Source organism: Podarcis filfolensis (assembly GCF_964270895.1).
Source record: "Podarcis filfolensis genome assembly, chromosome: 2".
In the NCBI taxonomy this organism is placed as follows: Eukaryota; Metazoa; Chordata; class Lepidosauria; order Squamata; family Lacertidae; genus Podarcis; species Podarcis filfolensis.
In genome coordinates, this window is record NC_139605.1 from 13,614,926 (window position 1) to 13,636,853 (window position 21,928).

At 45.8% G+C, this 21,928-nt stretch overlaps 2 protein-coding genes across 2 annotated transcripts in view; both read right to left on the bottom strand.

Annotated features, from left to right (window-relative positions):
- Positions 1 to 21,928, bottom strand: part of LOC310758105 (uncharacterized protein) — a 41,740-nt gene that overhangs the window by 10,583 nt on the left and 9,229 nt on the right. The window contains exons 4-13 of the mRNA XM_083604042.1: positions 21,500 to 21,522; positions 20,063 to 20,178; positions 18,329 to 18,355; positions 17,223 to 17,249; positions 13,441 to 13,974; positions 9,244 to 9,833; positions 5,386 to 5,481; positions 4,060 to 4,290; positions 3,865 to 3,887; positions 1,816 to 1,931 (exon numbers count right to left, since the gene is read on the bottom strand). Coding sequence (XP_083460168.1) covers positions 1,816 to 1,931; positions 3,865 to 3,887; positions 4,060 to 4,290; positions 5,386 to 5,481; positions 9,244 to 9,833; positions 13,441 to 13,974; positions 17,223 to 17,249; positions 18,329 to 18,355; positions 20,063 to 20,178; positions 21,500 to 21,522 — 1,783 coding nt within the window. The remainder of the gene's footprint in view (positions 1 to 1,815; positions 1,932 to 3,864; positions 3,888 to 4,059; positions 4,291 to 5,385; positions 5,482 to 9,243; positions 9,834 to 13,440; positions 13,975 to 17,222; positions 17,250 to 18,328; positions 18,356 to 20,062; positions 20,179 to 21,499; positions 21,523 to 21,928) is intronic.
- The window catches only part of LOC310757095 (uncharacterized protein), a 124,194-nt gene continuing 102,457 nt past the window's right edge, over positions 192 to 21,928 (bottom strand). Inside the window, exon 2 of the mRNA XM_083602248.1 lies at positions 192 to 268. The gene's annotated coding sequence lies outside the window, so the exon portion shown is untranslated. The remainder of the gene's footprint in view (positions 269 to 21,928) is intronic.

Genomic DNA, 21,928 nt, shown 5'->3' on the forward strand with positions numbered 1-21,928 from the left:
TTTTTAAGCGGGTTTCTTACACCAGAACAACAGAGCACTTGAATCCTCTGCAAAGGCGTCAGTATATTGCAAAGCCATTCCACTGCATACCAGAACTTTATGTTAGCCCATTTACAGCGGATTGTGCTACACAAACAAATCAGGATGACAGCTTGCAGTCATTTAGCCACCCATATTTAAAAAGAATCTGAACGAAGGCTCATAGAATCATAGAGTTGGAAGAGACCACAAGGGCCATCGAGTCCAACCCCCTGCCAAGCAGGAAACACTATCAGAGCACTCCTGACACATGGTTGTCAAGCCTCTGCTTAAAGACCTCCAAAGAAGGAGACTCCACCACACTCCTTGGCAGCAAATTCCACTGTCGAACAGCTCTTACTGTCAGGAAGTTCTTCCTAATGTTTAGGTGGAATCTTCTTTCTTGTAGTTTGGATCCATTGCTGCGTGTCCGCTTCTCTGGAGCAGCAGAAAACAACCTTTCTTCCTCCTCTATGTGACATCCTTTTATATATTTGAACATGGCTATCATATCACCCCTTAACCTCCTCTTCTCCAGGCTAAACATGCCCAGCTCCCTTAGCCGTTCCTCATAAGGCATCGTTTCCAGGCCTTTGACCATTTTGGTTGCCCTCCTCTGGACACGTTCAATAAAGATCAGATGCTCAATAAAGATCAGATGCAATCTGACCTCTGTGGAAGCTTTGTTCATGAAAATTAGGAGGAATGTTCGATTCATAGGTCATCTGGAGGACTCTTGAGGCAAAACCCAAAAATTCTGCTTTGTGATTGACAGTCTAGAGCAGGCATCCCCAAACTCAGCCCTCCGGCTGTTTTGGGACTACAGTTCCCATCATCCCTGACCACTGGTCCTGTTAGCTAGGGAGCATGGGAGTTGTAGGCCAAAAACACCTGGATGGCTGAGTTTGGGGATGCCTGGTCTAGAGGCACCTAGTGTGGTATAACAACAACAACAATTTATTTATTCCCTGCCCATCTGGCTGGATTTCTCCACCCACTCTGGGCGGCTTCCAACAATACAATACAATAACCTATTAAACATTAAAAGATTCCCTAAACAGAGCTGCCTTCAGATGTCTTCTAAAAATTTGGTAGTTATTTTTCTCTTTGACATCTGGTGGGAGGGCGTTCCACAGGGCGGGTGCCACCACCGAGAAGGCCCTCTGCCTGGTTCCCTGTAACTTGGCTTCTCGTAGTGAGGGAACCGCCAGAAGGCCCTCAGCGCTGGACCTCAGTTTCCGGGCAGAACGATGGGGGTGGAGATGCTCCTTCAGGTATACTGGGCCAAGGCAGTTTAGGGCTCTAAAGGTCAGCACCAACACTTTGAATTGTGCTCGGAAACGTACTGGGAGCCAGTGTAGGTATAATGGTTAGATTGTAGGTCTGGGATCCCCACTCAGCCATGAGGCTCACTGGGCGACCTTGGGCCAGTCGTTGTCTCATAGTCTGGCCTACCTCACAGGGCTGTTGTGAGGATGAATCCTGGCCACTTTCGTTCAGTGCTTGCTGAGCTGCTTCAGTAAAGCACTACCCCCTTCAACACTACCCTTGTTCAGACTGAAGGGGAGTAAAAGTTCTGTACTGATAGAGAGAAAAAATTAAGCCATGGAGAAGCAAAGCACAGCAGCAGGCTTTTTTCTTTTTCTTTTTGATACAGCATTCCTGTGTCTTAAAAGAACCACCAAGAACCAACAATAGGGAAGGGACAGGATAAGGTTTCTTACTTTCCTTGAACCCAGCCTGGAACTGGTGCATACTCTGAGACCTCCATTTCCCTCCTTAAGGTACCCAAATTACCTTGAGAGCTCTCCAAAGCCTTTTCTAAAGCAGAGTTTTTCTGTGACGCAAACCTGAGTGCCTCTTCCATCTTCGGAGAAAGGTCCGTCATGTGCCCTACTGAGTTCTTCTCATGCCTGGAAGGGAATATGGTCAGGGAATAAGGAAGAGATATACATTCGTTCTGGAGGTCTGTTCTTAACCTGAAACTGTTCTTAACCTGAAGCACCACTTTAGCTAACAGGGCCTCCTGCTGCTGCCACGCCGCCGGAGCACGATTTCTGTTCTCATCCTGAAGCAAAGTTCTTAACCCGAGGTAATATTTCTGGGTTAGCGGAGTCTGTAACCTGAAGCGTATGTAACCCAAGGTACCACTGTATAGATATATACAGTGCTCCCCCCCAAAAAAAATGTTTAGGGGTACAGTGGTACCTCGGGTTACAGACGCTTCAGGTTATGCATTTTCGGGTTGCGCACCACGCTGAACCCAGAAGTACCGGAACGGGTTACTTCCAGGTTTCGGCACTTGTGCATGTGCAGAAGCACTAAATTGCGCTTTGCGCATGCACAGAAGCATAGAGTCGTGACCCGCGCGTGCGCAGACGTGGCACTGCGGGTTGTGAACATGCCTCCCACACAGATCATGTTTGCAACCCGAGCTTCCACTGTACTCTCATTTTCCTACTCATATTGAAATTCTGCCTGTCAAGGAGGCCAAACTTTGATTCACAAAATGTTTAGGGGCATGCATCCCCCTGGTACCCCCAGAAAAAAAGCACAGGATATAGATCTATTTAATGAACAGTTGACTGTACGGAGCAGGTTTTCTAACCCTATTCCCCAGATATCTGGGGCAGAAGCTGAAAGAGAAAGGGGAACCCCCCCAAGTTCATAAATAGCACTAGCTTTCTCATGCACTCCTATGGGGCTGAGACTCTACCACCTGAAAAGCAGGGGAAGCAGAAAAGGATGTGATGGAAGAGCCACTGTGGCGTTTGCCCTCCTATGTGTGTGACATCATACTGAGTTCATAGGGAAAGGGTTAACTAATTGTAAAATGACTAACCAATGGGAACCCAGGGGGCAGAGTTAACTGTGCATAAGTTTTAAGCAAAGAGGTTTTTAGAGAGTTAGTGTTGTTGAGAAGACAGTCTGGAGTTAGAAGAGACAGAGAAGAGAAGTTTGTGGGTTAAACAGTTGAGATAATCAGTCAGAAGGTATTAGGAAGGTATAGGCCGGTAAAGAAACGAAAGTTAAGATACTGACAGGAATATTATCTGAGAAACCATAAACTTGTTAATGTTTGTAAAATGAACTTGTTTTTTTGGTTCACTTTTAACAACTGACTGGACTCAGTGTTTTACCAGAGATTAACTTTCTTGGGCTCCATGATCACTGCAGATGGTGACAACAGTCACAAAATTAAAAGACGCCTGCTTCTTGGGAGAAAAGCTATGACAAACCTAGAGAGCATCTTAAAGAGCAGAGACATCACTTTGCCAACAAAGGTCCGTATAGTAAAAGCTATGGTTGTCCCAGTAGTGATATATGGAAGTGAGAGCTGGACCATAAAGAAGGCTGATCGCCAAAGAATTGATGCTTTTGAATTATGGTGTTGGAGGAGACTCTTGAGAGTACCATGGACTGCAAGAAGATCAAACCTCTCCATTCTGAAGGAAATCAGCCCTGAGTGCTCACTGGAAGGATAGATCGTGAAGCTGAGGCTCCAATACTTTGGCCACCTCATGAAAAGAGAAGACTCCCTGGAAAAGACCCTGATGTTGGGAAAGATGGAGGGCACAAGGAGAAGGGGACGACAGAGGACGAGATGGTTGGACAGTGTTCTCGAAGCTACCAACATGAGTTTGACCAAACTGCGGGAGGCGGTGGAAGACAGGAGTGCCTGGCGTGCTCTGGTCCATGGGGTCACAAAGAGTCGGACACAACTAAATGACTAAACAACAACAACAAACTGGTTGGTGGCAGCGGGGAAGCGGGCACAGTAGTGGCACAGGGATCAATACACTGTTAAACGTCCAGGGACCCTGTGTGATCACCACAGCCACATACCTGCTCAAAGCACTTCTGATGTCCTGAAATAGAGAGAGGGGGGGGGGGAGAGGTGTCAGTTGCATAAGACAAAACAAGCACCGGGCTCCTTTTTGTGCCAAGGAAATTCCTTTGCCCTTTCCATTCCTTGACTGCATAAAACAAAAGGCGTGTGCCTTCTTTCTGCCCACCTGGCACCTTTGTGCTGAGTCTCACCTGCAAGAATTCACTCGCAGGCTGCAGGCTCTTCTCCTCCATCTCCACAATCAGCTCACTGAGTTGCGAAATCTCCTCAGAGAGTCTGGAGAGGTTCTCTTCCTGCCACCTCCCCATCTCTTTCTTCACGTCTTCCAGCTGGCTGAGCCACAGGTTCAGCTTCTCCTCAAGGAACTCCTGCATCTTCTCAAAGGCAATTCTGATCTTCTGCTTCTCCATTTCTAACCCCGCCTACGGGAGGGAAGTGGGCGGAGTGGGGGAAATACAGAGAAATTTGGAAAGGGGCAAAGGGAGACGAGGAGCTTCAGTCAAAGGATGCTGACTGTTCATAATAAACCTCTTTGGTAAGCTGTAGATCAGTGTTTCCCAAACTTGGGTCTCCAGCTGTTTTTGGACTACGACTCCCATCATCCCTCACTAGCAAGACCAGTGGTCAGGGTGATGGGAATTGTAGTCTGAAAATAGCTGGAGATGCCAGTCTGGGAAACACTGCTATAGATTAAGGAAATGGGGCATTTTGCCCAACTAATCTAAGGTAAAAAGGTAAAGGAGCCCTGGACGGTTAAGTCCAGTCAAAGGCAACTATGGGGTTGCGGCACTCATCTTGCTTGCAGGCTGAGGGAGCCAGTGTTTGTCTACAGACAGCATGTGGCCAGCATGACTAAATCACTTCTGGTGCAACGGATCACCGTGATGGAAACCAGAGCGCACGGAAAAGCCGTTTACCTTCCCACCGCAGCGGTACCTATTTATCTACTTGCACTGGTGTGCTTTCGAACTGCTAGGTTGGCAGCAGCTGGGACAGAGCAACGGGAGCTCACTCCACCGCAGGGATTCGAACTGCCGACCTTCTGATCGGCAAGCCCAAGAGGCTCAGTGGTTTAGACCACAGCGCCACTTACGTCTCGCCCAGATTTCTAAACACATTCTAACAGGTACAAACAGGTACCATCCCCTGTGGAAGTTTATTACTCATCCTCCGGTTCATTCTGTCCATCAGTCCTCCAATGGCAACTGTATTCTGGGGGACCAGCAAGCTGCCACTTTGGGGAGCAAACACACAGGTGATTTGAATGTGTGTGTAAACAGAGATTCGTATGTGACAAATCTGTTTCCTGTCCATGTTCTTGAAAAGCGGCAAGAAGCAGCTCAGCTGGGCATTCTGGGAAGCAATCAAATGGCTTCACCCTGTACATCCTAGTCTAAGGAATCCATAGCCACCGCAGAAAAACACCTATAAAGGCCAACACACAGGTGGATATTTCTCTTTAGTGATGGGGTGGCCTGTGGAGTCCGAATGCATGATCCACAAGAACAAATACCTACCACACACTCCTGCCTCCTCAACTCTTCGGCTAATTTCTGCTCCACAAGTTTCTCTCTCTCATCCTTCAGAGACTCTAGGCGGGTCTTGATTTGTTCCTTAAAAAATATAAAAGAGTTTTGCGACATTCACCCTCCTGAAGAGGGTGGTGAATACAGCACAAGATATTACGGGCTGTCCTGTGAATCCGCTGGATGAAACAGCGGAAGAGCGTTGCCTCAGGAGAGTGAGGGAAATTCTCAGGGATGATTCACACCCTGGCCGGCCCTTTCTTGATCTCCTGCCCTCAGGCAGAAGATATAGAAGCAGGATTAGTCCCACCAACAGGGTAAAGAACAGCTTCTATCCGTGGGCTGTTAGGCTGCTGAATGAAAAGATCACAACAGGGCAGCTGACTTTCAGGTTTGGTGGGTGTGCGTCAGTAAACGAGGGGAATTCAGACTAAGAGAGCTGAGTGGGGGGGGGTGCTCGTGTAATCTCACTGTATACAAGTTGTACAAGTGACAATAAAGTATTTCAGTTTCAATTATTCAGAGGCCAGTCCACCTGATGCCCAGGGGAAAAAATACACGTCTGATCAGAGAACGATGGGCTAGGGGAGAATCATAGCATCATAGAATTGTAGAGTTGGGAGGGACGATAAGGATCATCTAGTCCAACCCCCTGCAATGCAGGAATCTTTTGCTCCACATGGGGCTCAAACACATGACTCCGAGATTAAGTGTTTCATGCCAACTGAGCTATCTTCAAAGTAGTTAACTTTTTGCCCTCCGGATGTGGCTAAACTCATTTGGCCATGCTGGCTGGGGCTGGCGAGAGTAGGGCTGTGTACACACACACACACACACACACACACACACACACACACTATAGATTCAAAGCACATTTCCATTTCAAAAGGATTTTGGGAACTGTAGTTTTGAAGGGTGCTGGGAATTGTAGTTCGCACGGTTCCCAGGATTCTTTGGGTGAAGTGGTGTGATTTAAGCCTATGGTATGTACACACGGCCTTGGGAGTCTGACAACATCTGGAAGATATCACATTAGCTAACCCTGGTATTTTATGATTTATGATTTTATGGCTTCTTTATAGCCATTTAAATGTATTTGCGGGGGAGGGTTTTTTTTGTTTTGCTTCCAACTATTTATTTTGTGCTTTTATTCTGTATTTTTTATATTTTGAACTGCCCTGAGATCTTTAAGGGAAGGTTGGTATATAAATTTAATTAATTAATAATAATAATAATAATGGTGAATGTATTTATTATTTATTGCATTTATATTCCACCTTCTTTTCCAAAGGAACTCTAGCTGGCATACGTGGTTCTCCCCATCCTCCTCATTTAATCCCCACAACAGCCCTGTGATACCGTAGGCAAGGCTGAGAGGCAGTGACTGGCCCAAGGTCACCCAATGAGTTTCACAAGCGAGTGGGAATTTGAACCCTGGCCCTGCTCCAACACTCTAAACCAATAATAATAATAATAATAATAATTACACCACACAGGTGGTTCTGCCTTACTGGAAACTACAATTTCTTCTGCAAACCTTAGCTCCCCACTTTCACCCATCCTCCCCTTCCCATTTATACCCTCCCTATTCCTCCCAAAAGCAGCTCTTAAGGTTTTTGGGGAATCCCATCACCATCTTCATGAGTGCTAGTTTGACCCACAAATTGGCAGCCCAGGGATCTTGGCTCAAATCAGGACCATAGAATGGGGTGCAGAGGATTTTTTTTTTGTCTTTGCTCCCTGAGAGTCCCATGGAATGCAAGAAGATCAAACCTCCCCATTCTGAAGGAAATCAGCCCTGAGTGCTCACTGGAAGGACAGATCCTGAAGCTGAGGCTCCAGTACTTTGGCCACCTCATGAGAAGAGAAGACTCCCTGGAAAAGACCCTGATGTTGGGAAAGATGGAGGGCACAAGGAGAAGGGGATGACAGAGGACAAGATGGCTGGATAGTGTTCTCAAAGCTACCAACATGAGTTTGACCAAACTGTGGGAGGCAGTGGAAGACAGGAGTGCCTGGCGTGCTCTGGTCCATGGGGTCACGAAGAGTCGGACACGACTAAACAACAACAACAACAGCAACATAATCCTAAACTGGAGCTGGGTTCCTATTCTGGCATTCTGCATAGTTAAAAAGAAAAAAAAAATTGAAACCAATTTCCAACGCAAAAAGTAGTCACACCCCAGTCTTCAAAGGCAGAACCTTTGAATGATTCACATCATTTGGCCCACCCATAGCCACACACCACAACCACGCCACAACCACTAGTCTCTCTGGTTGCCCTTCCCCTGTCCCCCCCACCCCTCCAAGCATCACTGGAATCCCCTTTCTCACCCCCCCTTAGAAAAAGAGTCTTTTAGTAGGCAGCCAGAAAGCAAATCTCCAACGGCCCTGCCCTCTTGCTTGGAAGGCCCCCTGTGCCCAGGTTATTTCGGAGAAGGGGAATTAAAAGGCTTGGCAGCTGGAACTCAGTGCTACAGGGCATCCTGCCATTTTAAAAAAATCAGGAGGCACAGGGCCCTGTGGGGCACGGGTGCTAACAGACAGCTTAGGAAACCCATACATTTGTCTGCCTGGAGAGACAATGGAGCGTGCCTGGAGAATCACAGTCACAATGCCTGCTGCAGCTACAGAGATCAGTGACTCACAGCGGTCCGCTGCCTCCCGCCTTGTTTTTGCTGCGTTTGCAGCACGGACTTGACCTTCCTGGGGCACAACCCTACACAAAAAAGAAAACAAGAGAAGGTGCCCTCCATCCAAGCTTCCACACTGTCCCCCAGCCCACGCGCTTGATCCCATATATCAGGCACACAGCTCAGAGGCGCACCGTTTGACAGCGATTCATTTGGGTTGCATCTTGTATGTTTCTGGCAATGCTTTCTTTTTATTTTCCATGTTTGATTTTTCACGGCAATAGTTTCCTTTGTCCCATGACGTCGGTGTTTGACAAGGCCAGTTTGCAATTTATATTTTTAAGGAATATCAACAACCTCAGATATGCAGATGACACAACCTTGATGGCAGAAAGTGAGGAGGAATTAAAGAACCTTTTAATGACGGTGAAAAAGGAGAGCGCAAAATATGGTCTGAAGCGCAACAGCAAAAAAACAAAGATAATGGCCACTGGTCCCATCTCCTGGCAAATAGAAGGGGAAGAAATGGAGACAGTGAGAGATTTTACTTTCTTGGGCTCCATGATCACTGTAGATGGTGACAGCAGCCACGAAATTAAAAGACGCCTGCTTCTTGGGAGAAAAGCAATGACAAACCTAGACAGCATCTTAAAAAGCAGAGACATCACCTTGCCAACAAAGGCCCATATAGTTAAAGCAATGGTTTTCCCAGTAGTGATGTATGGAAGTGAGAGCTGGACCATAAAGAAGGCTGATTGCTGAAGAATTGATGCTTTTGAATTCTGGTCCTGGAGGAGACTCTTGAGAGTCCCATGGATGGCAAGAAGATCAAACCTATCCATTCTGAAGGAAATCAGCCCTGAGTGCTCACTGGATCCTGAAGCTGAGGCTCCAATACTTTGGCCACCTCAGGAGAAGAGAAGACTCCCTGGAAAGGACCCTGATGTTGGGAAAGATGGAGGGCACAAGGAGAAGGGGACGACAGAGGACGAGATGGCTGGACAGTGTTCTCGAAGCTACTAGCATGAGGTTGACCAAACTGCGGGAGGCGGTGGAAGACAGGGGTGCCTGGCGTGCTCTGGTCCATGGGGTCATGAAGAGTCAGACACGACTAAATGACAACAGTGCGCGCAAGTAGTGAGCCTCGTTGCGCAGCGCGTAAAAGCGCGTGGCTCCATCCCGGCAGATACCCACCCAACCGCGGTGACTTCCCTACCTTGTACTCTTGGGACGCCTCTTCCATGGGACACACGCGGTGTTCGCGGTGCTCCTTGGACCTGTCGCACACCACGCAGATGGGCGCTTCGTCGTCCTTGCAGAAGAGCTTCAGCGGCTCCTGGTGCGCTTGGCACATCCGCCACTGCCCCGCGCCTGATGCGCGCCTTTCTCCCCCTTCTCCCTCCTGGAGTTTCCTGAGCAGCTCCGCGACGTTGGCTAGTTGCCGGTTGGGCTTGAAGTTCCTGGGCTGCACGGCTTCTTTGCACTCCGGGCAGCAGGAGGGAGAGTCGGGGCCGGATCCTTCCCAGAAACCCGCCAGGCAGGCGCGGCAGAAGTTGTGCCCGCAGTCCAGAGTCACCGGGTCTCTGAAGTAGTCCTGGCAGACGGAGCACGTCGCTTCATCGCAGAGCCCTTGCACGGCCGCCATCGCTGCGTCTCCCTGGAGAGCCCTAAGAGACACCCTCTTTTTAAGTTTCGTTTCTCCTTTCCGAGACTGCCTGGGCGTTTCCCTGGGGAAAGCAGAGGAGGATCCTGCTAGAATAAGCCGCGCGGTAGAAGCTGGAGGAGCCGCTTTCAGAGCAGAAGCAGCTTAAAAATAAATAGAGAGAGCCTTAAATTATCAATGACTTCCCTTCTTCTCTTTCCACGTTTCATTTTGCACAACCTAAATCCCTGCATATTTTACATTAAACTAAACCATCCAGCATTCCATTATTTCATCCACCAAAACTTACTTACACTGTTGAATTTATCTTAATGCTGCCCACGTTTTCAAGTGTACACAATTCCCCCCATATAGTCAATAAACATTTCCCCATCTTCTTTGAACGTATGTTCTTCTTGTTCTCTTATTCTATATGTTAGGTCCACAAGCTGCACATATTCCATCAGTTTAAGTTGCCATCCTTCTTTAGTTGGGACTTTGCTCGTGTTCCATTTTTGGGCTAACGACACCTGGGAATTTCCATCTGAACTATCCCCCAAAATAAGGACTCTTTGTTTTTTGAAAAGTGCTTTAAACATTTTTTTCTGATTCAGTACATTGATATTTTAAGGTTGTTTACGTGAATATTCTAAAATGTAAAATAGAAAAATTATATATATATATATATATATATATATATATATATATATATATATATATTATTTAACAATAATATATAATATTTAACAATAATATAATATATTAAAATAGAGTAGGGTTTTTTCATATATTTATTTATAATAAACGTCGTATAATAACCGAGGTCAAAGGAAAGGGGGGGAAAGTTCAGAAAAGGACCGTCAAAATGATCAAGGGGATCACTGGTCAGTTGCCATCTCTTAGCCTAGCCTACCTCACAGGGTTGTTGTGAAGATGAAATGGGGAGGAAGAGAACTGTGTACACCACCTTTTGATCCTTGGAAGGCTAAGGTGGTGTCATAAATAAAAAAAATAAGAAAGGCTGCAATGTTTGGGACTTTTTAGAGGAAAGGCACTCAAGAGGCAGCATGAGAGAACTTTATAAAGTTTCTGAGCACAATTCAAAGTGTTGGTGTTGACCTTTAAAGCCCTAAACAGCCTCGGTCCAGTATACCCGAAGGAGCGTCTCCACCCGCATTGTTCTGCCCGGACACTCAGGTCCAGCGCCGAGGGCCTTCTGGCGGTTCCCTCCCTGCGAGAAGCCAAGTTACAGGGAACCAGGCAGAGGGCCTTCTCGGTAGTGGCACCTGCCCTGTGGAACGCTCTCCCACCAGATGTCAAAGAGAAAAACAACTATCTGACTTTTAGAAGACATCTGAAGGCAGCCCTGTTTAGGGAAGCTTTTAATGTTTGATGTTTTATAGTGTTTTTAATATTCTGTTGGGAGCCACCCAGAGACGGGTGGAGTATAAATAATAAATTATTATTATTATTATTATTATTATTATTATTATTATTATTAATTACTACTACTGTGAGAACAGGATGCTGGACTAGATGGGCCATTGGCCTGATCCAGCAGCCTCTTCTTATGTCCTTAAAACAAAAGTAAAATGGAATAACCAGAACTAAACATATTAGAACAAATTTCCATACAAAAATCAAACACTATAGATTAATAGCGCAAGGTTCCAAGTAACATGATGGAGCCAGAGGCAATGAAAGGCATACAGCCCTTTAATTCTAGTTTTGTCCCTATCTTTTTCTTCTTTTATATAATAACTTTTATTAAATTTTCTGCTTTATAATTTCAAATAAACATTTTACAAACTTTAAAATACCCAGTGACTTCCCTTCTTTTCTTTCCATGGTTCATTTTACATATCCAAATCCCTGCATATTTTACTGTAACCATTCAAATCAATTTTCCACTTTTACATCCATCAAGAATTATTTACTCTGTTGAAATTATCTTAATGCTGCCAGTGTTTTCAGCTGTACAGAGTTATTTCCCATATACTCAATAAATGTTTTCCAATCTTCTTTAAACGTATGTTCTTCTTGCCGTCTTGTTTTGTCCCTATCTTCTAACCTGTTGATAGCTGGAAAGTATTTTTAATTTATTTACATTTATACAGTGTACATTGTATTTAAAAATATTAGGATGCTAAGTTACATAGAAGTTAGAACATGTTAGGAAACTTGTTTTCAAATTGTTTTACAACTCGATGGGCTGGAGGAAGTTAGAAGGAAATTGTTACTTACTTTGATGGCTTTGTCCATGATTAGTTTTCACAATTCTTTATTTATCTTGTTTCCTTATCTTGTTTCTTTAAATTGTTGCTTTTAACTGTGTTTACCAATATTTTATGTTTCATTCTTTTTGTAAACCATTCTAAGATCTCTGCTTAAAGAATCACATGGTGTATAATTTTTATGAAATAAATAAAATGAAGTGGCTAAAAGCGCCTCCAGACAGTCACTACGAATTTTGTGGTACGTTTGCACCAGAAATTTAGGTTTTAACATTGAAAGCAGGGGTCAGCAACCTTTTTCCGCCATGGGCCAGTCCACCGTTCCTCATGTGGTGGACCAGACTATATTTTGAAGAAAAAAAATAATGAACAAATTCCTATGCCCCACAAATAACCCAGAGATGCATTTTAAATAAAAGGACACATTCTACTCATGTAAAAACACGCTGATTCCTGGACTGTCCATGGGCCGGATTGAGAAGGCAATTGCGCAGCATCTGGCCCCTGGGCCTTAGGTTGCCTACCCCTGATTTAAAGATTTGAGCACTTAAAGTGGAGCTAGTCACCCACCCCAACTCAACAAACCCACTTAACGAAAAAAAGAACCTGACTTTCCTGCAGAAAGTGTCTAAGAAATGCATTAAAAAGTGTGGGCTAACTTAATAACAGGGAGGCACGCATACACTCTGAAAGCAAATAAGGAGATTTATTTATTTATCCATCACCTTTTGAAATGAAAGAGCCACAAAGCGACTTGTGAAAGATTTAAAGACAAAAAATACAGCAAATATGCAATCGGTTAAGACTAAAGTGTTTATCCAAATAATCAATGAAAGAGTTTTGTTCCCCATCCAACCAGGATGTGGATGAACGCAGAACAAACGTCTGTCTGTCGTTTAACTGCCATACCAGCAAAGCAGAATGAATATTCGGGAAAGACTAGATAAAGCCAAACCTCCATGTAAGCAAATGAGGGCGAATGCTCGATAAATGTGTTGCCCTGAGGGGCCCAGACTGTAGCCTCTTGCTTGGCCCTGAGAAAAGCATATGTTATGTACTGAGTTGAATAGGATCCAAAAGGCAGCAGCCTGATTGGTCCTAGAACAATAGGATTCAGAATGCAGCAGTCTGATTGGTCCACAGGAGCCACCCAATCCAGCTGCAGGTGGAAGTGAATCCGCAACCTGATTGGCCTACAGGTGAATCCCGGAATTAGCCAATCACGTGGGGCCCATTGTGTAAATAATGTATATAAAGCAGACATTCTGGGGGAACTTCCATTCCTCCTCACCACTATGAGTTGAATAAAGAGCATGAAATCCACTCTCGACTCCGAGTATATTTCAGCAAAGATCTGAGGTGGGGAACCTCAGATGACCACAGATGTTGGTCATCGTTCCCACCAGCTCCTAGCCAGTATGAGGGATGATGGGAGCATCTGGAGGGGCGACAGATTCCCCACCTCAATGCTTGGAGTCGACAGGGCCTCCATAAATGGTGGTGTGTGTGGTGTAAATGAGGATTCCCCTCAAGATTCAGCAATTCATTGTGACCCCTGAGACCACCTGGAAAAAGGGCAGGATCCTCTCCCCGGAGAATGAGGCTGAAGTGAAAGCAAAGATCAAGCCACCTGAATCGGCATCAAAAAAGTAGACCTGGCCCCCGTCATAGTCCAGGGACACCCGGATCTTCCTGGGCTCACGGCTCAAGGCCAAAGGAGTCCACTCAGGGGAAGTTAAAGCAAACAGCTGGCAAGGCCAAGGCGGGCCGTGCGGTCTCTTCCCCACAGCCCAGATGCCTTCCTTCGGACTGAAGCTGAAACACCCCTTCCTCCTGAGGGAAACTCTCACCACCCCTAAGGCCCACATTGCCCCTTCCTCCTCTTCCACCCCGACTTCCCACCAGTGTCTTCCTGACACAAATCTCTCGCAGCCCAGCACACAGAATTCCCTGTCAAATCTCCCGGGGTTCTCGGGCAGGCCCCAATATCCGTCTTCCCATCTCACGCTGGTCAGGTCCTCTGAGAGAACCAGGAAAGGGTGTGCCGTGTCGGGATCCAGAATCACGTTCACTGAAGGGGAAAAGAGAGAGAAAGGAAAGAAGGTGAGCAGCGTTAAAAAGAGAGAGAGAGAAAAAGAAAAGGTTGAGCTTGGTGGCTGCAGAGTGACCAGGGCACCCCCAGAGCCATCTACGATACCATACAATACCCTGTGTCCAGGACAGCTGTTTATCAGCTCCATCTGGTACGCAGACTGAGATCCTACCTGCCCGCAGACTGTCTCGCCAGAGTGGTGCACGCTCTGGTTACTTCTCGCTTGGACTACTGCAATGCGCTCTATGTGGGACTATCTTTGAAGGTGACCTGGAAACTACAACTAATCCAGAATGCGGCAGCTAGACTGGTGACTGGGAGCGGCCGCCGAGACCATATAACACCGGTCTTGAAAGACCTACACTGGCTCCCAGTACGTTTCCGAGCTCAATTCAAAGTGTTGGTGCTGAGCTTTAAAGCCCTAAATGGCCTCGGTCCAGTATACCTGAAGGAGCATCTCCACCCCCATCATTCAGCCTGAGGTCCAGCTCCGAGGGTCTTCTGGTGGTTCCCTCACTGTGAGAAGCCAAGTTACAGGAAACCAGGCAGAGGGCCTTCTTGGCAGTGGCACCCACCCTGTGGAACGCCCTCCCACCAGATATTAAAGAGAAAAATAACTACCAAACTTTTAGAAGACATCTAAAGGCAGCCCTGTTTAGGGAAGCTTTTAATGCTTAATAGGCTATTGTATTTTAGTGTTTTCTTGGAAGCTGCCCAGAGTGGCTGGGGGGACCCAGCCAGATGGGTGGGGTATAAATAAATAATAATAATAATAATTTATTATTATTATTATTACTATTATTATTATTATTCGATATGATACGATAATCTTTATTGTCATTGTCCCATACAGAACGACAAAATTGAAAAATGTACCTAAAACATTCAAAACCAACAAGCCTGCTATCCCAGCTATCCCAACCTGGTTAGCCGCCTAAAAACTCTGATACCCCATTTTTAAATACAACATACTCCCATAGAGACTCCTTACACTGCATTTAAAACCAAAATTGCATTTGGGTAGAAACTGTTTCTCATCTCCTCCTCTTCCCCTGCCTGCTGCTGAACTTGTTCCTTTCCCCCCTCCTTTTGGGACTCGCCCACACTTCCGCTGTTCCCGTACCTACAAAGTGTGGGTCCAAGAAGTTTTCTGCTTGGCCCACTCCCTCCCCATGGAAAACCCTTCGCCTGAAGATTCTGGATATTCTGGATATATTCTTTATTGGCTTTGATTATTAGTACAGTTATTCTATTCGTTATTCAAGACGTAATAAGCTACACACAAAAAACCAAAATAATTCAACATCATATAATACTGCTACATTAAGTCTTAAAATCTTTAAGAGTGACTTCCCTCCACCTCATTGTGGCTCCTTACTTCTTTTTTACTTTTTAACTGCGTCCTTTTTCTTCTTTTAATTCATTGATCATGCATAATATACATTATCTATTGTTATCTATTTTGAGAAAAGTAAAAGGACCCCTGACTGTTAGGTCCAGTCGCGGACGACTCTGGGGTTGCGGCGCTCATCTCGCTTTACTGGCTGAGGGAGCCGACGTTCGTCTGCAGACAGCTTCCCGGTCATGTGGCCAGCATGCCAAGCGAAGCCAGAGCAGCGCACGGAAACGCTGTTTACCTTCCCACCAGAGTGGTACCTATTTATCTACTTGCACTTTGACGTGCTTTTGAACTACTAGGTGGGCAGGAGCAGGGACAGAGCAATGGGAGCTCACCCTGTCGTGGGGATTCGAACCGCCAACCTTCCGATTGGCAAGCCCTAGGCTCTGTGGTTTAGACCACAGCGCCACCCGCGTAGTAGTCAAAGCATATTAAGGATTTTGTTTGGGTGGGAACACTGTTTTTCTAAATACACTCTGTAAATTTTTTCCGTTTGATTGGTTCCTGATTACCTTTGTCATTTTTGCTACTTCTAAGTATTCACATAATTTAATTTGCTATTCTTCCTTCTTAGGGGTTTTCTCTCCCTTCCAATTTTTAGCAGTCAGCATTCTCGCTGATTCTTATACCCTTGGTCTGAAGATAACAGGGTGGTTCACAATATAAAAGCACAAAAATGCATGCCCATAACAACCAACAAAAACAGAGGACATCACGGGGTCAGCTCACACCCTCGCTCAGCTTCCACACTGGGAATTTAAAGCAGAACAGCCACACTGAGCGCTTGTCCACACATGCCTCCCCCACCCACTTTTTCCAGGCACCCTTTCTTCGTCCCCAGAGATTTCCCCACAAATACCTGCTCTTTAAAGCTCAATCGGAGCAAATGGCAATCTGTGGGAAAACTTGAACTGATGTTTGCTCTGATTGAGCGCTAAAGAGCAGGTTTTTGCGAGGAAAGCGCTAGGGCAAAACAAACAAATACTCGGACGCAGAGTTTTTAAGTGCACAACCTGTGCCTAGGAAGCATGGGGCAAAAGGTAAATGTGGATAAGCCCTTCGTTAACTCACTTTTTAATGGGGAATCTATGGTCTGTCTCCCCTCCCTATAAATCAACTCTATCACTTTAACCCTTCCCTTTTCAATAGCATCACAGCTGAGCCAGTTTCTCCCCACCCCATCAATTGCGACTGAGGAGGATGAATCATAGCTGAAAGTGCAGTAAAGGGGGAAGGAGAATTTGATACTGCCCCTCACATTATGGTCCCATTGAATACTTCCCTCTTCACAACATCCAGAGATGGAAAGAGAAGATTCTGCTCACAGGGTTGCAGAAAGTTGTTTGGAATCTATTAAGTCTGGAAGAACTGCGATTATATTGGCAATTTAAAGCAGAAGAGCAATGACTGGGTGCTGGCAATTTAAAAAAATGTTTTAACTGATCTTAACATCAAAAATGTTTTTTTTTCATGTAATTATTTTTTTAAAAAAGTTTTTATTTTATTTTTAATTTGGTGGTGGTGGTGGTTGGTGTTTAATTTTACTTTGGAGTTTGCCTTCCTGGGTTCCATTGGAAGGAATATCAATATAGGCATTTAAAAAGAATAATAATAATAATAATAGTAGTAGTAGTAGTAATAAAACAATCCACATCTGTAATCTCTGTGAGCCATTACTCTGGTCTGCCTCTATCAGTCAGGTTCTTTGACATTTTTGAAATAAAGGTGTGTGGAACCACCTGCCAGATGCAACCTCATTATAGATATTTAAGCCTTCATCACCCATCAAGAGTTCCCCCATCTCCTACATTTTCCTGCCAATATTTACCTTTGCTCATCGTTTCCTTTGCCGGCTCTGTTTTTTGGGAATAAAATGTGGACAAACATAAAGTGAGATAATAATACATATAGCAAGTATGTTGTTTCATTAAAAAAAAGAACGATGAAAGAAACACAGAATACTGAGATGAGCATTTTAATTAGAAACCTAGGAAGCCATATAACAAGGCTGAGTGTTAGAATCACAGAATCGCAGAATTGGAAGGGACCCCAAAGGGCATGTAGTCCAACCCCCTGCACTCTAATTTAGTATTGTCTACACCAGAGGTTTTCGACCTTTTGGAGTCCACAGCTCCCTTGAGCAACTACAGTGGTACCTCGGGTTACAGACGCTTCAGGTTACAGACTCCGCTAACCCAGAAATAGTACCTTGGGTTAAGAACTTTACCTCAGGATGAGAACAGAAATCGTGTGGCGGCAGCGGGAGGCCCCATTAGCTAAAGTGGTACCTCAGGTTAAGAACAGTTTCAGGTTAAGAAAGGACCTCCAGAACGAATTACCGTATTTTTTGCTCTGTAAGACGCACCAGACCATAAGGCGCACCTAGTTTTTGGAGGAGGAAAACAAGAAAAAAAATATTCTGAATTTCAGAAGCCAGAACAGCAAGAGGGATCGCTGCGCAGTGAAAGCAGCGATCCCTCTTGCTGTTCTGGCTTCTGGGATAGCTGCGCAGCCTGCATTCGCTCCATAAGACGCACACACATTTCCCCTTACTTTTTGGGAGGAGAAATGTGAGTCTTATAGAGCAAAAAATACGGTAAGTTCTTAACCCGAGGTACCACTGTACATTCTTTCTGCAGCTTCCCTGTGGGGCTCAAGAGCCCAGTTTTTCGCCTCTTGCTTGCAGAGCTGGCAGCCTCTTACCCTTTTTTGAACACCCTCCCTTGTGGAGGTTTCCCTCAGCCTCCTCTCCTCTCGCCTTAGGAATCCTCTAGGCAACCTCACCAAAGCCCCAAACTGCATCATTTCCTCCCCACCTTTCACCTGGAGCAATGCAAACACCTTCTTCTCCCCATCTCTCATTTAAAAGAGGGACTCCTCCCATCGTCTCCCCTCACCAGAGTTTTGCTTCCCATAAAACTACCACAAAATTACCTTTGCTCAGTGCTTCTTCCAAAGACTCTGTTATGGGAAGGAAAGGAGGACAAATTTACTTCAGGTGAAGCGCACAGCAATATGAGTCAATCACAAAATAACTCCGTACGACCAGCATTTCAATAACACTAGTGAACAAATCTATGCTTCTTTTTTAAAAATTTGAAAACTGCTTTAGGAGTAAAGGGAAGCAACTTGATTGAGAGGAAGAATCAAAGGAGAAGAAGAGGAGTTTGGATTTGATATCCCGCTTTATCACTACCCTAAGGAGTCTCAAAGCGGCTAATATTCTCCTTTCTCTTCCTTCCCCACAACAAACACTCTGTGAGGTGAGTGGAGCTGAGAGACTTCAGAGAAGTGTGACTGGCCCAAGGTCACCCAGCAGCTGCATGTGGAGGAGCGGGGAAGCGAACCCGGTTCACCAGATTACGAGTCCACCGCTCTTAACCACTACACCACACTGGCTCCATGGCTACGTTCTCCCTCTACTGTCAGAGGCAGCATGGCTGTGAATACCAGTCAACAGTGAACTGCAGATCAGGAGAGCACTGCTGCACTCTGTTCCTGTTTATGGACTTGCCAGAAACATCTGCTTGGCCCCTGGGAGAAAAGGATGCTGGACTAGATTGGCCTTTGCCCTGATCCAGCAGGTTCTCCTGATGTTCTTATGTTTACGTTATATTCTTGTACAAATGGGCTTTTGCTTTTCAAATATTGCTCCAAAGAAGTGGGTGGATTCATTAATGGATACTTAAGTTGCCAGACAACAGATTCTGCCCCCTCCATTTCCATGTCCACCAGGAGAAATGCTGAGGTTCTCCAGATGTTGCGGTGTCAGGAGCTCAGCCTACACTCGAGTAGGACCATGCCCAACTGGCATGTTCTTTCCCCCCTGGTCTTTCGTTCGGGAGCTTCAAAAGCTTTCTTCAGCCCAAACATCACAGCGACTGATGCCAACCGACGCCGGCACGCTTAGGGATCCGCAGAGTTTGCACATCATGCATGACAGACCTCAGCAACTCAGCATTTTGGCTAATCTACTTTATTTACATATAAACACACACGGAGCACTGCAACATGGCTCCCTCTCTCTCTAGCATCAGACAGCAAAGAGAAAAAGAACAAAGGACAATAGTCCCACTTCACGGAACACAGTAACAAAGTTACTGCCCAAAAAGTTGATGGGCATTCCCATTCAAATGGTGTGTGTGTGTGTGCGCGCGTGTGTGCGTGCGCACCGTGTCATGTGATCAGTGGGGCGGGGCTTACCTGGGCCCCACAATATTTTATTCAAGTTGGCATCCCTGATAAGCCAGTATAATGTGGTCTAGTCTGTGGGTCTCCAAACTCTGGGAGACCCTCATTCCTCTTACAGAGCTACAGTTCTCAGAAGGATTTGATTGTTAAACCACTTCCAGAATTGTAGCTTTGTGAAGTGAGAAGATGTCTCTGCACTTTTGACAAGGTACCATTCCCAGGATTCCTGGGGGGTCGGAAGCCATTACTGTTAAAGTGATCTAATAACAGTGCTTCAAATGTATGGTGCAGAGGTGACCTTTGATGAGGAGGATCCTTTCACGGAAGACACCCTGAGCCCCATTTTGGGAAACAGGAAGAGGTGTGACACAGCCTCACTTGTCAGACACCTGGGACATTGCAGAGAAAACCAGCCCCTCGCTTTGCATGCACCCAATCTGGAAAACCCGCCCGCCTCCTAGAGTTGTCCCCCAATACCTTCAATTTCTTTCATGACCTTTTTGAGAACCAGACTTTTATGAGAGTAACTTCTGAGTCCTTCCTCAGGCCCTGGAGAAAGCTCCACCACCTGCCTCAGTTGCCCCTCCTGATACCTGGAAAGAAGTTGAGAGCCAGTTAAAAGAATGGTTTGAAAGCACTGTCTCCTCCTTCAGGCCTGAATCACAAGGAATCCATGACCCTACAGATATTGTTAGACTACAACTCCCATCAGCCCCAGCCAGCATGGGCAATGGTCAGGCATGATTGGAGCTGTAGTTCAGCAGCACCAGAAGAACCACAGGTTCCCTTATCCTGTTGTAGCATGAAGCGGCAGACCGGATATTTTATTTACTCGTGACAAGGTTCCTTCAGCAATACCTCGGTTTTCGAATATCTCCATTGTCAAACATTTCGGTTTATGAACTCTGTAAACCCGGAAGCAAATGCTTCGGTTTCCGAACACACCTCGGAAGTTGAATATGCCACGCAGCATACCCGGCAACCCGGCAAAGGGGATGCAGCAAGGAAAACCACCGTCACCTCTCCTCTGGGAAGCGCTGAGCAAAGGCGAGTCCCCAGGCAACGTGGCTGATTTGATCGCCACAAAGCATGCAAGCTCCACCCCCTAGTCGTTCTTAGACTCCTTATTGGGTGAGCAACGCAGCCAAGCAACACAGTTGGAGCCTCCCTCCTCCCTGGCCGGCAGGGAGGGAGGGAGAGGAGCTGCTTCCTTTGAAACCCGGGAAATTTAAGGGACATCATCAATAAGGGACAGCAGCGGGACACAGCGCTGGGATAAAGGACTTTCCCGCCAAATAAGGGACAGTTGACAGCTATGACTCGTGACAAGGTTCCTTCAGCAATACCTCGGTTTTCAAAAGTCTCCATTGTCGAACATTTCGGTTTATGAACACCGTAAACCCGGAAGCAAATGCTTCGGTTTCCGAACACACCTCGGAAGTTGAATATGCCACGGAGCTTCTGCTCTGTGTAAGATCCTGAAGCCTAATTGTCGACTGTTTTCGGTTTTTGAATGTTTCAGAACTCAAACGGTCTTCCAGAATGGATTACATTCGAAAACCGAGGTACCGCTGTGATTGGTGAGTGAGTGTTAGAGGGCGAGACAAAGTGAAAGCGAAAGAGAGAGGGAGAGAGAGAGAGAGAGAGAGGAGTCCACTGCTCAAAACCTTTTATTTCCTTTTGACCTCACTGTTTACGATACTGCCCCTCCCTCTCCAACTATGTAGCTATGTTCCTGAAACTCATGGTAACAACATCAGGTATCCGATCAAGGGAACAGTCATCCACGAAAGCTTACATGCCCTAATAAATCCATTTGTCTTTAAAGGTGCCACAATATCCTTTGTTGCTTTTGCTGCAAGAGACCATCAAAACCAGAAAGAACAGCAAGCGGAGAGAGTAAGAGTCACATACCTGCTCAGGGTCTTTTTTATGTCCTGAAAGAAAGAGAGAAATGGGTCTCAGGTTGGGACAGGTGCATCTGTTAATTCCACTTTCCTGCAGCTTCTGATTTTGGCAGCCCTAAATGCAGTTATCGACGTTTCCAAAACTATTTGCGATGGAAAGTCCTTCATGGAAATTCACCAGTCTCCTAATAAATGTGCATTTTTCTATGCATTTCCCCCTCAAATATACACATTTTTGTACATCAATCTTCCTTAATATAATGCATTTTGATGCTATTTTCATGGACGTTGTCAGGGAACTGTCATCTGAGACGAAGGAGGTGAAAGGGCTCATGGAGGGTGAGAGAGACCACTCAGCGGAGGAGGGGACCAGCAGGGGGAGAAGTGGAGTTCCAAGGGAAAGTGAGTCGGAGGGAGAGCTCAGAGATACTTCAAG